The 14,700-nt window shown below is 43.3% G+C and overlaps 1 protein-coding gene across 2 annotated transcripts; it reads left to right on the top strand.

The window, feature by feature from the left end:
- Positions 1-3,032: 3,032 nt before the first annotated feature.
- Positions 3,033-10,808, top strand: LMO2 (LIM domain only 2). 2 transcript variants are annotated; one of them, XM_019552230.1, is made up of 3 exons: positions 3,033-3,252; positions 7,190-7,405; positions 9,797-10,808. In XM_019552230.1, exons 1-3 carry the CDS (start codon positions 3,212-3,214, stop codon positions 10,014-10,016), a joined length of 477 nt encoding a protein of 158 aa, XP_019407775.1. In that variant the 5' UTR covers positions 3,033-3,211; the 3' UTR covers positions 10,017-10,808. The 2 variants fall into 2 exon arrangements, with proteins under 2 accessions (XP_019407775.1, XP_019407774.1); XM_019552229.1 differs by having other exon boundaries at positions 3,163-3,252; positions 7,143-7,405.
- Positions 10,809-14,700: the final 3,892 nt, after the last annotated feature.

Raw genomic sequence — 14,700 nt, 5'->3', positions numbered from 1 at the left:
AGGTGACTTCCTGCCCTTTGGGCGGGCGGCTGGACTCGATGATCTTCCGAGGTCCCTTCCAGCCCTAATGTCTATGAAATCTATGAAATAACCTACAGAGTATGCTCAGTAACCATGTGGGTGCTTGGTCATCCTGTGTGTAAGCATCATGTGTCACAAACGGTTGTTACATAGCTGGGTAAGTGCCATTTGAGGGCATACAGTGAAATAGTTTCCTGTCCAAAGTGTCTCACTGACTTGAAGGAGTTTTCTCTGCTTGACATCTGTGTCCAGACCAGGGCAGAAGTGGCTCCATTTGAGGTCAATGATGCTCAGTGAGAAGGTTCTGCACCTTGCAGTATTCAACCCTACATATTTTGTTTGAAGGTTTTCACCCATTGTTAGGTTTAGACTGTGGCTGGACTGTATCCAATAGGTCCTTCTTTTATATTGGTATTTTCCTGTTTTTTGAAATAAGAAACACATTTTTTATTATTAAAAAGATTTCTGGAACAAACACTTTGATCATTGGCCCACCTTGGGAGTAAAACCCCTTGGAAAAATCCTACTCTACACATACTTTGTATTGAACATGGATTGTGAATCTGTATGACCTGTTGTCAGATTTAGAGTTTCAAATTCAACCAGGTTCAAGTGCATTATATTATATAAAGATAATAAGATACACTAGGCCAAATTCTGCTTTTCTTTATAACTACAGTTTTCTGGAGTCTGGCATTTAATTATGGAAACAGTCGTTGCACAAAATTAACTGATGGCTGAATCTGGCCCCTTCCATTTATTGTAAAAAGTTAATTTCCCCCCCCCCCCACAAGCCTTTGTCCTTTTATTTTAACCATGTTTTTTTTTAAATTGCAGTCCTTATATTCTTAAGCCCCCTTTAAACTTTGTTTCTAATCCATAAAGCTGCCATCAGGTTCAGGCAGCTGAATTATTCTGGCTTTTAATAGTTTAATTATTCTGTCTCTCAGAAAGGTTTATTTTTTACTCCTGATCATAAAGTCAATATATATGACATTAAGTATTCAGAATATAATTCAATCCTGCCTATAAAGCTATTTTCTCTGACCAAAAATATTTGATTAGCAGAGTGGTTATCACACTGTAAGAGTTTAAAGTGTATTAGAGATAGGCTATTTAAAGAAACAGAGTGGCATTTCCTAATGATCAATGATGTCTCTAAAGCCGTGATTTTCAACTTTTTTTCATTTGCAGACCCTTAAAAAAAACTTGCAAACAGAGGTGCGGACCCCTTTGGAAATTTTGAATGGAAGTGCTTTGAATTTGATTGATCATAATTATCTTTTATGGACCCCTTGGACATAGCCTGTGCACTATCAGGTGTCTGTGGACCACAGGTTGAAAACCACTGCTCTAAAGATTTGATAAAACCTGGTCCAAGCCCCTTGAATTCCGCAGGAGTGTTTCCCTTGACATCACTGGACTTTGAACTTAGCCCTTTAACATGTTTCAGGTTCTTATTCCCCTGGTTGCCAAAGAACTGGGTCAGGGGGTGGGGAAAAGATTAGAAAGAAGTCACAAAAATAGACTTTAAATGAAATTTCTGAAATGGAAATAATAGATAAATGAGGTATTCCTTGGAGTCACTAGTGCTTTCCACTGTATTTATGGGAATGACTGGAGCAGACAGTTCACCTACTCCACGACCTTGCCCCCAGCAGCAGCCAACACCTCATGCTTCATTCACAGGGCAAAAAAAAGGCTGTAATTGCAATAATAGGTTTAATTTCAATAGTGTAAATCACTTGGCTCCCGAACAGGCTGGAGGGAGCCATCCTGCCTTGCTAGGGAGTCGGGGTGAAGAGGGACAAGAGGTAGGAGAGAGGTGGCAGGTTCCAAAGGGTCTTCCCCATTTCTAGCTTAGGCATGATTCATTTCACATCAAGCCTTTCCACGGCAGAGCTTTTATAGCTCATTAGCAGCAAACACCAGCAACATATAAATTTCTTATATTGCTACAATTGTGCAGACACCAGTGACTATATGAGGCACAGAGGAGGAGATAGACAGGCACAGATGACACAGTTCAGGGTGGGCTTGGTTCTGCTGTAGTGGGTGCTTTATGCCCTCATCTCAAAGCCCTGAGCAAAGAGGGTTGGACGGGGAGGGCACTTAAGTGTCTTTGGCGGCGCCAAAATAGGGGTGTTTTATGCCCTGATCTGAAAGCCTTGGGAAAAGGGTTGGATGAAGAGGGCATTTTGGTACCTTGGCTATGCCAGTGAAATAGTAGGGGTGCTTTATGCCCTGATCTCAAAGCCCTGGGAAAAGGGGTTGGGTGAAGAGGGCATTTCAGTAAAATAGTAGAGGATGCTTCATGCCCTGATCTCCAGGCCTTGGGCAAAGGGGGTTGGATGGGGAAGACACTTAAGTGCCTTTGGCTGTGCCAGTAACATAGCAGGGGGTGCTTTATGCCGTGATCTCAAAGCCTTGGGCAAAGGGGTTGGATGAAGAGGACATTTCAGTGAAATAACAGGGGTGCTTCATGCCCTGATCTCGAAGCCGTGAGCAAAGGGCGTTGGATGGAGAGGGCACCTAAGTGCCTGTGGCCAGTAACGTAGTAGGGGGCGCTTTAAAAGCAAACCAGCCCTGAGGGGCATTTCCCCGCAGCGTCTCCCTCCGTTGCGGAGCCCCCCCGCCCCGCTGCGGTCCCAGCCCTGGCTCAAGCAGAACCCGCCTGGCCCTTTAAGCCGGCGGCCCCGCGGGATGCTGCTGCGTGCGCGGCCGCCCCCTCCCCTCCCCGCGGGCCGGGGGAAGCCGAGCCGGGCCGTGCCGGGCCGGGCAGGGCAGCTGTGTGTCGGAGCGTGATTTCCTTCCATTGTATCGGAGTCGTGCCGGGGGAAGAGGAAATGAAAGCGGGGGCTCGGGGCTGCGCTCGCTCGCCCTCATGATGCTGGGGCTGGGCGCTGCCTCTGCAGAGAGCCCGCTCGGCCCGGCGTGCCCAGAGCTGCCCGGGCGGGGGGCGCGGCGGTGACAGCTGGGCGCGGAGATGGGAGGGTAGCCGGCTCCGGAGGGTCAGCCCAGCCCAGCCCAGCCCCAGCCCAGCCCGCTTTGTGTGCGCGTCTGTGGTGCGGCAGAAGGAAATCCCGCCCGTGCCCTTGGGGGGCGGAGGGGAAACTCCGCGGGCGACCAGGCACCGGAGCACACCGCCTTGCCTTTGTGGGGGCGCATCCCACCGCCGCCCAGCCTGCCAATGTCCTCGGCCATCGAGAGGAAAAGCCTCGACCCCTCCGAGTAAGTGCCAGCGCCCCCCCACCCTTTTCTTTCCCGGGTGCCCTCCCCGCGCCCCGGGGTGTCGGTGCTGTCCGGGACCTGGCGAGCTCCGGAGGGAGAGGTGGGAGAGCCGGGCTGCCTTTGCCTCCCCGCGGCTGCCTGGCGGCGCGGAGGGCTCTGGCGTGCGAGGATGGCGGGTGGGACCGGCGTGCAGCCCAGCTTCCCCATTTGGAGCCGAAGCCAGGTCCTGGCTTCATCCCAACACACGGGCTTGGGGGAGGGAGGCAGCCAGCCAGCCACCAGCCATCTCCCCCCATCTCTTTCCCTCCTCTACTAGAGATCCAGCAAAGCCCCCAGCCAGACTTCCCCAAAGCTTGAGGAGTGTTGCAGTCTCTGCCCCATGTTTGATCTGCCCCCCCCCCCCAGCTGACTAGACTGAAAGGTCAGAGCTGTTATCTGATGGGTGCTCAACTTCCACATTTTCATTAGGCCAGAGGCAGTTTGAAACTTTCGAGAGATGGTATTAACTGCCTGGCTGGGGGTGGCTCGAAATCGTCCGAAAAGAGTGTTGGAAAGGAGCTCAGGGAGGACATCTAGTCCACCCCCCTGGTCAAAGCAGGGCTGTCCCCAGCTAGATTATCCCAGCAGAGGTTCTGTCTACCTCCGTCTGCAAAACCTCTAAGGATGGAGATGCCAAAACGGACCAGGGATCTTGAGAAGAGCAAAGAATTGTAGGTAGAGGGAGGTCTAAAGGGAGCCTTGTCTTTCTTTTTGGCTAGGTTTGTGGAAAGAGGGTGGTTACATTCAGGATCTGACAGGAGCCTTCTGAGCTGGCTCTTCCAGTGTATTTCCTGCAGGCATCCCTTCAGACCCAAGCGCACGCTTGTGAGAAGCGTGTTAATTCAGCCCAACCGAGTGGTGTCATGGCACTCAATTCCAGGGTTGCGCATCTCCATTGCAGCAGTGCCTCAGATTTGGTCTGTGCCTCCTTGGCATTGTGACAGCACAGAAAAAACCCAAAACTTCAACAATTCTAGCGTCCAAAGTAAAGCTTAAATCATTGTTTCCCTCCCTCCTATAAAAGGCTTCATTAATCTGGGATTTGTTTCCTGCAAGGCATTTAAGAATGTCATCTTTTGAAGCCCTCCTCTCATGCATTGCTCACAGGGATGCTAAAGTAGTTTTTCCTTATATCCTACTTTTTAAGGAATTATAATGTAATTATAGTATGTAGTTCCTCCCCCCCCACCCCCCCGTCCTACCTGAATTTCAGCTACAAAATCGAAACAACATTTTTTTTATTTAGTTAGTTGCTGTTCTGGTGAATTATTACAGGCTGTGACAGCCAAATTCATAAAAAAAAACCCCTGAAATCCAATTCCAAATAAACTTCAACTAGACTGTTTCAGAATTTAGGATGCTAGTAGCCAAAATAGGGTTTCAAATAACTCAGTCACAGATCCTAAACTGACAGGAAAAGGGACAAGGATAATATAAAATATCATAGGGTACGCACAGATCTTACAAAGAGAGATACATTTATGGTAGAGGAACTGCTACAGTATAAGTCCATTGGATTTGCTTTCGACAAATGCTGTGTTATGCTGTGTTCTGTGTTGTTTAGGGCATGATGTTTTCAAGTCAGCATAAAATTCCTTTGTAGTTCTATATGCAGTGTCGGTTGCACTGAATGGACCAGAGAAACAGAAGTGTATGCTCTGAAAATCTAGGGCCTGATCCTCTGCTTGCAGCAACTCCCTATGACTCTGCTAGCAATGCCACGTGTAGTGGGGCTGTGGGGAGAGGGGAAGGTGGGGGCTGGTAGTCACGAGACAGTAAGAGGACAGGACAGCATGCACTGTGACAGTGAAAAATAGAAGTGCTTGCAGGCAGACAGATTCTTTATCTGCACCAAATCCTGACTGCTCTGGGAGTTCTGCTTGCATAAAAACAGCAGGATCAGGCCTTGTTTGGAAGTCAGGGAGCACAGTACATTTTTCAGACCCTGAAGAAAGTCCTTTTTACTTGAAAGCTATTTCCCCAGTAAATAAAGTCTGATGAAGTCCTGCATAATATAACTCAAGGGGATCAAAAAATATTAGTGTCTGCAGCCTGCGGGAAGTGCTGACTGCCCTCAGAGTAATCGTGCTGACTTCTCGCAGTATAGTTATGCTCTGTCCCGCCCCCCGCCCCCCCGGTTTGGCGGGATACAGACCACCAGCAAATTGTCAACAGACGTTGGCTATACCAATAACTGAATGATGTACCTAAGAATTTAGGGCTAATTTATGCAAGGCGTTGGGCACTCTGTCTGACCCCAATCCAGCAAAGCACTTGAGTAAATGGATGGCACAAGTCATATGCTTAAAGTTAAGTATGTGCTTAAAGGTCTGATCCAATGGAATCATTCCATTGGCTTCACTGAGCTTTGGATGTGGCCCTAAATGCTTGGTGGGAGTGGGGCCAGCATGCTTTGCTCCTTGCTGGATTGAGTCTACTGTCTAGTCTTGTAATTTTTGCTCATAGTATTGCCAGAACTTGCAAAAAGGCAGCACTGAAACTTTCTTAAGTAAACATATTTGCAAAAAATATGGTTTTAGCCCTCTTCTATTAGTGCATCTGCTCTTTATTTTAGTGCTTGTTACAAATGATAGGATAGGAATAAAATATTACATTGGAATTGTGCAAAAATGCACTTTAGTATAGTACCACAAAGAAGAATGGGGAGGAGGCAGGTGGCTGATTTGCTTTCCCCTGTGTGTAAATCAGCTATAACTCCTTGAAATTCATAGAACTATGGTGGTCTAAAGTTCATGTAGTACACTGGGATCAGAATAGGGTCCTTAGTTGTTTTCCTCAGAATAAAAGATAAATCCTGCAGTAAATCTGGGTGAAATTCTGACCCTGCTGAAGTCCATGACAGGACTTCTGTTAGGTTTAATGGGGCCAGAGTCTCACCTGTTGTGTAAATTCATTTTTGTGCTATTACAACAGATGCCATCACAAGGCTTAGACTTCAAATTTACCTTCCCTATAGAGAGGTTAATCCCATATGACCTCATGCTTGGAGGATACTTTCATATAACTCTCCCAATCTTGTAGCCCCTATCGAGGCAATATTCCCATTGATTGTGGCAACACTGAGAAGGGAGAGTTTCAAGCTAAGGCCAGCAATATGGGAAGTGTGTATCCTAAAAACAAATGCAGTTGTTTTACAATAATGTTTGGGGTTCTCAGTCACCTACACACAAATCCTGGAGTTTAAACAGGTAAATATACAAACCTTTTTGAAGACACCACAAAAGCTGTTCTGTCATGAATACCGCTACATTTTAATCTGGACAAAGAGAGCTATTTGAAAATGCCAAGAATATTGTAACAAATCTTTGGACTTTATAGCTATCACTATGCTATCTATCAGCATATATAGACAAGAATGAAACATCTTTTTAAAACAGAAACTCCAGATCTCTTGCTCCAAAAGTACAGTCCCCCAATCCCTTAGGTTAAGAAGAATCTCCTGTATTTTGTAGCATTTGTATAGGAATTAGACTCAAATTGGGCAATTCTAATTCTGTCCAGTAGAAGAAAATGATATATGTCCATAGAAAATTAATTAACAATACATTCAGTGTTTTTACACCAAGGAACAGACTGGAAGGTTGTATAGATTGTCATGTTCACATGCAACAATTTGAACCAGAAGAGATGAAGAGTTGCCAAATATTTTTTCCACTTGGGTGATTTCAGAAATATTAGCTATTCTCCTTTTTGAAAACAAAATAAAAGTGTACCCCTGCTCCCAGTGATATCAAGAGGAGGGCAGGGGGCTGCCACTGACTTCAACTGGCGAAAAAACTGGCCATAAATCCTGTTCTAATTTGGTCATGAGCTTTTTTTCTTCCTATTAGTTGGTTTAAAGGGTTTTTCCTTCTCCAATGATTCCTCATTCTCTCAGGGAGCCGGTGGACGAGGTGCTCCAAATTCCCCCTTCACTGTTGACATGTGGAGGTTGCCAACAGAACATTGGGGACCGCTATTTCCTGAAAGCCATTGATCAGTACTGGCATGAAGACTGCCTCAGCTGTGACCTGTGTGGGTGCAGACTTGGAGAGGTGGGGAGACGACTGTACTATAAACTGGGCAGAAAACTCTGCAGGAGAGACTATCTCAGGTACAGAGCCCCTCTATCTGACAACATTCTGCTCTTGATTGCTTTCTTTCTGCAGTTTCAAAGTTTAGTTACAAATTTAGAATGAAGGTTGGATCCCCAGTGATGCTGCTGCATAAGAACTGTAAGGAATTTGTCATGATTAATTTATTCCTAAAATATAAAGGCTGAGGGTAGTCACAGATATGGTACCATGTTTGAGTGGTGCTGCCCAGATCCACAGCTTCAGCATAACTGGGTGGTTTCAGTCCCTGCATGACACCTTCAGTAGGTGTCATAGGAAATGGTGTTGGAAATTCAATAAGCAGACTCTTGCCTCTTAGTAATGAGCCAATATCCTACAATGGTTTAAAGAGTATTTTGGTTCTGTAGGTGTTGCCTTTTGGATTCAAGGATATTATAACTGAAGCCCTGAGGACAATTGGTGATGAAAGATCTTTTGGCAAATTTGTAAAAATAAGGTATCTTGGTGCCTTGGCCAAATTCCATATCCCTCATTACCATAATACCACTTAGATAAGAGGTTCTTTACTTAACTGAACTACTGTGTGTTGCTTCTGCACATTTATTATCTGGTGGAGTGGCTGTCTTTTTGCAGTGAGTGAATTAAACCCGTTTCTAATGTTGTGCTTCAATTTGTAGTTTTCTAGGATTCCTTAGGCTGCAAGGCACTACACTTATACATTCATAACATATTAAAATAATTACGGTCCCAGCTTAAGAAAGCATCCTGTTAACTTGAAGTCATAAGGATAAGAATGTACTTAAACATCACCTTGAATACAAGTGTTTTGTTGTTTTTTGTGAATCGGATCTTAATAGTTTTTGTGTTAGTAAATCACTGTCCATTTTGCACTTACAAGTATTGATAAATGAGTTCAATTTTATATATTTTCCATTAACTTGATTATAAAGAGCCTGCATGTTCCATGTTCTTGATTACAGTTAAAGCATATTTATTTTTGATATGCTAGGTATATATGCTTTTGCTCTGCTAGGCATATATGCTTGTTATAATGGACAAATTGGCCCCAATAATGAGAGAGGCTGTAAATCTCCTGTGTTTGTAATATTCGAACAATGATCCAGTCCTTACTTGCACTAGCTGAATACTTGGTAACTTTTTAAATGAAAGAGTAACAGACCAAAGGAACAAGTTACTAAATCCCTATGATATTTTCTATCCTGGGTGATTTTAGTTATTTAAGTATAATGTGTTCATCAGCTGTCTTGAGTTAATGAAAATTCACAACCTTCAGGTAATGTTAACATTACTTTTATTGGCAAAAGTGAACAGTGACATCTTCTGGCAGAGAAAATAAATGATTGATTTTTCTTTTAGATCTCTTAGTTCAATAGGTTTTTGTTTTCCAGACCAGGCAGGTTATTTGAAGCAGGCTGTGTCTATAAGCACAGTAAAAATATGTGAGGACAAATGGTTCTAAAATTAATATGGCAATACAGAGAATGTAATTACATGAGAAAATATTTCAAACGAGTAATATTCAGTGTTTCCTCTACTTTATCAAACATAATAAAAACACATTTTGCTTGTTTACTAATAGCAGGATTTATAAACTCTACAAGCTTCAAACTGCATTAGAAGATGACATTCATTATGTTGTCACACACAGCTGAACAGGTCATACTGTTTCAGTTGAGAGCAGCAGTACATGCTGTGAGAGGGATATATATGTAGAGCATTCATTACAGGGTCCTTTTAATAGACAACATAATAATGATGTCTCAACAGGGTTTCTTAATATGGATGAAAAAGCAAGCCAGATAAGAAAATCCTTTGGGCTAGAATAGATTTCTAAAGGGTCATAGAGTCCATCTTTCTGAAACAGCAGTCATTCATGAGTATAGAAGTCTTTGAATCTGAAGGGATCTCAGAAAGGCAACAAAACTAGATCGTGTATCACACGATCACAGCCTCTGGCAACCCTGTCTTTTAACTGAATAATAAGGAATAATGGCAACATTTATCAACCAGAATGTAATTTCTATTGCTGGATGAGGGGAGATGCAAGTATTAGGATGGTGCAAATTTGTCTTGAAATTCAGATAGGTGTCACTCCCATTGAAGTAACTCATCATCTTTCAGGATCAGGCTTTTTTTAACCTCTTATCATAAAAACGCAAGCATAATCTTTTGAAAAGTAGGCAAGACGTATGATTCTGACAAATTTTCACTCCTGCCTTTGGGACCACAAGTTTTGAGTACCCTTGGTTGAAAGATTTAACCAAACAAATGTTTAAACTTGTACATATCCTTGTAATGCAAGTGTAACAGTGCAACACTGGTTTCTGATGCTGTGTCTAAGTTTTGCTTTGATTCCCACCCCACTTTTTTTCACAAGTACCTTGCTCAACTCTTTGTTGTTTCTTTAGGCTCTTTGGCCAAGATGGCCTTTGTGCTTCCTGTGACAAGAGAATCCGAGCCTATGAGATGACCATGCGGGTGAAGGACAAGGTGTACCATCTGGAATGCTTCAAATGTGCTGCTTGCCAGAAACATTTTTGCGTTGGTGACAGATATCTTCTCATCAACTCGGACATAGTATGTGAGCAGGACATCTATGAGTGGACTAAGATAAATGGGATGATATAGCAAAGACATGCCTCATGGTCTTCAAAAGGCAGTTCACAGGTGACACAAATTCATAGCTACAGTGAGGAGATAATCACTTAAGCTATGTTTTTTGTCTAAAGTGTGGGGGGTGGGGGGTAGGGAGGAGTACTGCAGAGTAGACCCTTATCAGGCAGTGCTACATAGAATCTAAACTACATATAAATGAAGACAAGAGGCTGAAGCAATAGCAAATAGACTGACTTCTATTAGCAAAGGTGTATCGACAATAACTGACATTATCAGCCATGTGGGGTGAGAGTCAGGGAACAAATAGGGTGTGATAATGAATTCTCATAACTGGAAATTCAGTAGCGACTTATGTAAAAAGACATTATGACTTTGACACCTGCAGACTAGGATTGTGCAATTGATTTTTTTTTTTTTTAATCTTTTTTTAGTTACACAGTTTAGACAATAGTTCCCAGTGTAGACAGAAAGGATACTGGAGAGAAAGGGCCAGTCATTTATTTGGTCAGATTCCCCAACACCTTAAATTTTGGATGGGACAGCAAGTGACTTTTCTGCATGGTATTTTTCCCCCTGAGAATGAAAAATGCATCCTTTAGCTCCAAACAATTCTTTAAGTAAATTCTGATGAATAGGTGTTTCTAGGCACCACTGTTTCAAGAAGAGATGTTCCACAGATCATTTCTATACAAATATAAATCTAAAGAGTTGTTCAACTATTTTATTAACTTAGATTATATCAATAAAGTATTTGTTGTGTGTAGTAATAATCTGCAGCTTTAATAAAAATGACAGAAAGTTTAAGTGTTGTTTCTTTTGACAACATACAATGGCTTGACGCTGATTTGGATGTAGTAGGTCTATTATTTATTTCATTTATTGGCAGCAGGCCTCATACATTTGGAGCATTCTTGACTCTTACTAAACTTCCCAAGTGTATGTTCCAAAGCACTAGTCTAAAGCAATGACATAGGAACCTAAGCTGGCCTGAGTGGGTTTCATGGAACTCTTCTTTATGAGGAAGAAAGGAAGAAGTGATGTGACACAAAGGATATTCCGGAGTTGGCTGCCAAGCAGAGAAGGCCATTGTTGAGTTGCCTCACAATAAAAGCCAGAGGCTGTGTGAATACAAAGGAGTTCATGAGGAAGAGGGGTCTCCAAAGAATCTGGCTGGACCTGCTTTCTTTCAGTTATCTGGTTTGTAAGAGATCTACAGCCTCACAATGTTTAGAAATAATTGCATTCAGGTCCCTTCCTTAAAAGCTATAGACTCCTCACCAGATTTATTCAAAGATTTATCATCGTCTCTGCTACTGTTATAGGAAAGAAGACTCACCAGTATATGAGCCACTCAGAAGAAGATAGATGTTCATGCCTACATTGGCCAACACTAGAGTTTAGGTAGATTTCAGGGCCCTAACCACTTGGACGACTCCTTGCCCAACTGTTTTCACTATAGTTATCATCAAAGAGCTCACTTATTTATCACAAGTTGTAACTAGTTCCTACATGTAATGTTTTACAGTGAATGTTGTCAGAGTCAAATTAAAGACATGGTAGTAGAAAGAAAGCGTGGCCAGAGTCCTGTTTGGTCAAGTTGTTCTCAAAGGGTTATGCTGACATCTGAGTCCATAGGGAGCTGATGTAATTAATTCTTTGTACTCTTAAAACCCTTTGAACTATTTCCCAGACTAAGAAACATAACTAGCCACCAGGTCAGGGATATAGCTGTGACCTTGCCACACTATCAATGGCTTCTATCAAATGTTGAACAAAGATGGCATTTTAGGACTTCTCTGCCAGCCTACGCATCTGACTGATAGTATTTCCTGATAAGTATGAGAGAGGAGTGCTAGAGATCCTGGATCTTTGGTGTACATAATGACTTTCAAACTGGGGGAGGGGGGTTCCTGAATTGTTGCTACATGTTGTCACTACGTTGTACCTTGCTGATGGTTACAAACTTCAGTTGACAGATTTGTTTATGTTAGTGTAAACCTGTAACAAAGTTAGATAGATTTGGACTTCTGTCTACTGTCAGAAAAAGAGTTGTTGTGCCAGATATAGATTTCATTTTAGTGTAAATCTGTAGTAACTTCCTGGAAGTCATTGGAGTTGTACTTGTATAATACCAGTGTTGGGGAGTTCAGGAGTATGATTTTGTTTAATCCAAATAGATGAAAGTGTGGATACTTAATTCCTGCTTACTTTATAGTGTATATATTTATATATCTGGCTAATACATCTGATAGCCTTAAACAGGTTTAGTTTCAGTCTTCTTTATCATGTCTCCAGTCCAACCTTTCTATATAGCCTGCTCCCAATATTCTGCACAGGCCTCTGCTTCTGGTGTTGGTGTTGTCAGATCTTGTGGGATGCTTCAGCCACTTGCCACCCCTTGGCCCGACTTGGGCTGATATGCCTTGGGATGGCTGATATGCCAAGGGATGGCTCTGGCTTCAGGGCATGATCCATGGTTTTTCTGACAAACACATTGGTTGGTTGTATAGAGGTCCCATGATTTCATGAGAAAGTTTCACCTGCTGAGACCCACTATCAGTCTGTTCAGGCTCTGCCATGTGTGCCATTTGTAGTCAGAACTGGATGCTAATTCCTCACTGGGGTTAATTCCTTTCTGACTCCATCCAATAGCTTTGTTGCCTAGTTTCTCTCATTCTTTTTGCCAGAAGATAGTTCTGGCTGATTCTGATGATGTGGTCAATGGTATGGTAGAAGACAAAAAATTGTTTCTCTATGAGAAACAACAGTGTGCTGGTTCATGTACATATAGCAGGTGGTGGCTGTCTGACTCTTGTACCTGCCAGTCAACATCACCTGTTACTTTCCTTCTGATGTAAGGGGGTGGGTGCTATGTTAGATAGTGTGTATAGGTGGATTATGCAACCTGTTATCATTCTGCACGTATCATTTAGGGTGGTGTCAATATGTTTACTGTGATTTAGTTTCAATGCTACTATATAATAAAGAGGCTTATCTGAGATGCCAATAAATTATTTCACTACCAGCTGAATTGATATTAAATAGATTAATATTGAACAATGTTTTCAATAGCCCAGGGACATTGTGTGTGGTTTTATGTTGTAAATAGGGGGCTGGAATTTAGAAGATCTGTATTTTCTTCACTCCTCTAAGAGTGATTTCTTGTGTGACCCTTTGTAAATCATTTAAATATTCTATCTTGAATCTCTCTATACAAAATATTCTTAGGCATAGGCGACTGCTGCCTCCTAAGTCTTGGGGGGGACACCAGATCGCCGACCGGGGGTTGGGTGGAGGTTTCATAGTTAGTAGGGTCGGAAGGGACCTAAGCGCACATCATCAAGTCCAACCCCCTGCCATGGCAGGAAAGAGTAAAGGTGATTATCTAGCCTTGTCTTAAAGACCCCAGGGTAGGAGCCAGCACCACTTCGTTTTAAATAAACCCTACCCAATTTTTTCCTTATGCATCACTATGTGAATGTTAACCTGTTCAAGGTCTTCAAACAAAGGTACTTGATGGAGCATAACCTTTTGCTGTATAGACATGCCTAATTTCCGATGCAGTTCTTTGGCACCATCTAGGAGCTCAACATCTCTGGCCCCTCTGTTTTGTAACAGCCAATAGACTGCCTGCAAAGCACAGGTTAGTATCATAGGTATTCAAGTCAATTAAATACTTCCTCTTTTTAATAATGATCTGGGAATAGGGGATAGAGCTTATAACTCTACAGCTTCCACCTCCCTGGCCTCTCACAATGACCACAACCAGCCAAAATGTCGAATCAAGCAATATTTCTCTCTGGCTTTGTAACAGGTTACTGAACCACTCTAAAAACAGCTCTGGGGTCATCTTGTTTAAATTAATAGCTCGTGAGTAGAAACAGTTTGCCATGCTATCTGCCTGAATACATAACTGTGCATAGTCATTGCCTGTGAATCTCTGGTGCGGTTCTGCTACAATTTCTTCCACCCCTTGGATTATGGCTTCATATGCCACGTGTAACGGCACACGCTTCATATTCACAAAACGGAACTCTTCAGTATACCTCATGCCTCCGAACCAGGCTACAGACCACTCTTGCCTTCTTACCCGCACCATATGTACATCTGGTAAAACATCCTCTGATGACTCAGGAGACCAGGGGGTGCTTGAGGGATCCTCTAAACTGTCTTCTACACCAGATTTGTTATCCCAGCGCTGACCCTTCAGGTCTTGGTGGTGGGGGAGGCCTGGGTGGTCTGGGAACATTTGAGCGGCCCTCTAAATTATATTCTCCACCCCCTCTCTCTGGCCATAGTTTCATAGTCAGCAGGGTCAGAAGGGACCTGAGCAGATCATCAAGTCTGACCCCCTGCCATGGCAGGAAAGAGTACTGGGGTCAAATGATCCCAGCAAGGTGATTGTCCAGTCTTGTCTTAAAGACCCCCAGGGTAGGAGCCAGCACCACTTCACTTGGATGTTGGTTCTAGATCCTAGCCGCCCTGACAATGAAGTAGCGTCTCCTGATGCCTAATCTGAATTTACCCTCTGCCAGCTTGTGACCGTTATTTCTAGTCACTCCTGGTAGTGCTCAGGGGAACAGGGACTCCCCCAGTGCCTGCTAGTTCCCTCTGACTAGTTTGTAACAGGCCACTAGATCCCCCCTCAGCCTTCTCTTATGGAGGCTGAACAGGTTCAGGTCCTGTAGCCTCTCCT

This window comes from Crocodylus porosus, unplaced genomic scaffold, assembly GCF_001723895.1.
Source record: "Crocodylus porosus isolate Cpor-Errol unplaced genomic scaffold, CroPor_comp1, whole genome shotgun sequence".
Lineage (NCBI taxonomy): Eukaryota > Metazoa > Chordata > Crocodylia > Crocodylidae > Crocodylus > Crocodylus porosus.
Note: the sequence above shows the minus strand (reverse complement) of the source record. Positions and strands in the feature narration are given on the sequence as shown.

Bases quoted from the DNA above. Each gene is read 5' to 3' on its own strand.
- LMO2 (XM_019552230.1), top strand. From the start codon at position 3,212: ATGTCCTCGGCCATCGAGAGGAAAAGCCTCGACCCCTCCGA. The intron at 3,253-7,189 runs GTAAGTGCCAGC...TCATTCTCTCAG, and splicing joins AAAAGCCTCGACCCCTCCGA to GGAGCCGGTGGACGAGGTGC. The intron at 7,406-9,796 runs GTACAGAGCCCC...TTGTTTCTTTAG, and splicing joins TGCAGGAGAGACTATCTCAG to GCTCTTTGGCCAAGATGGCC.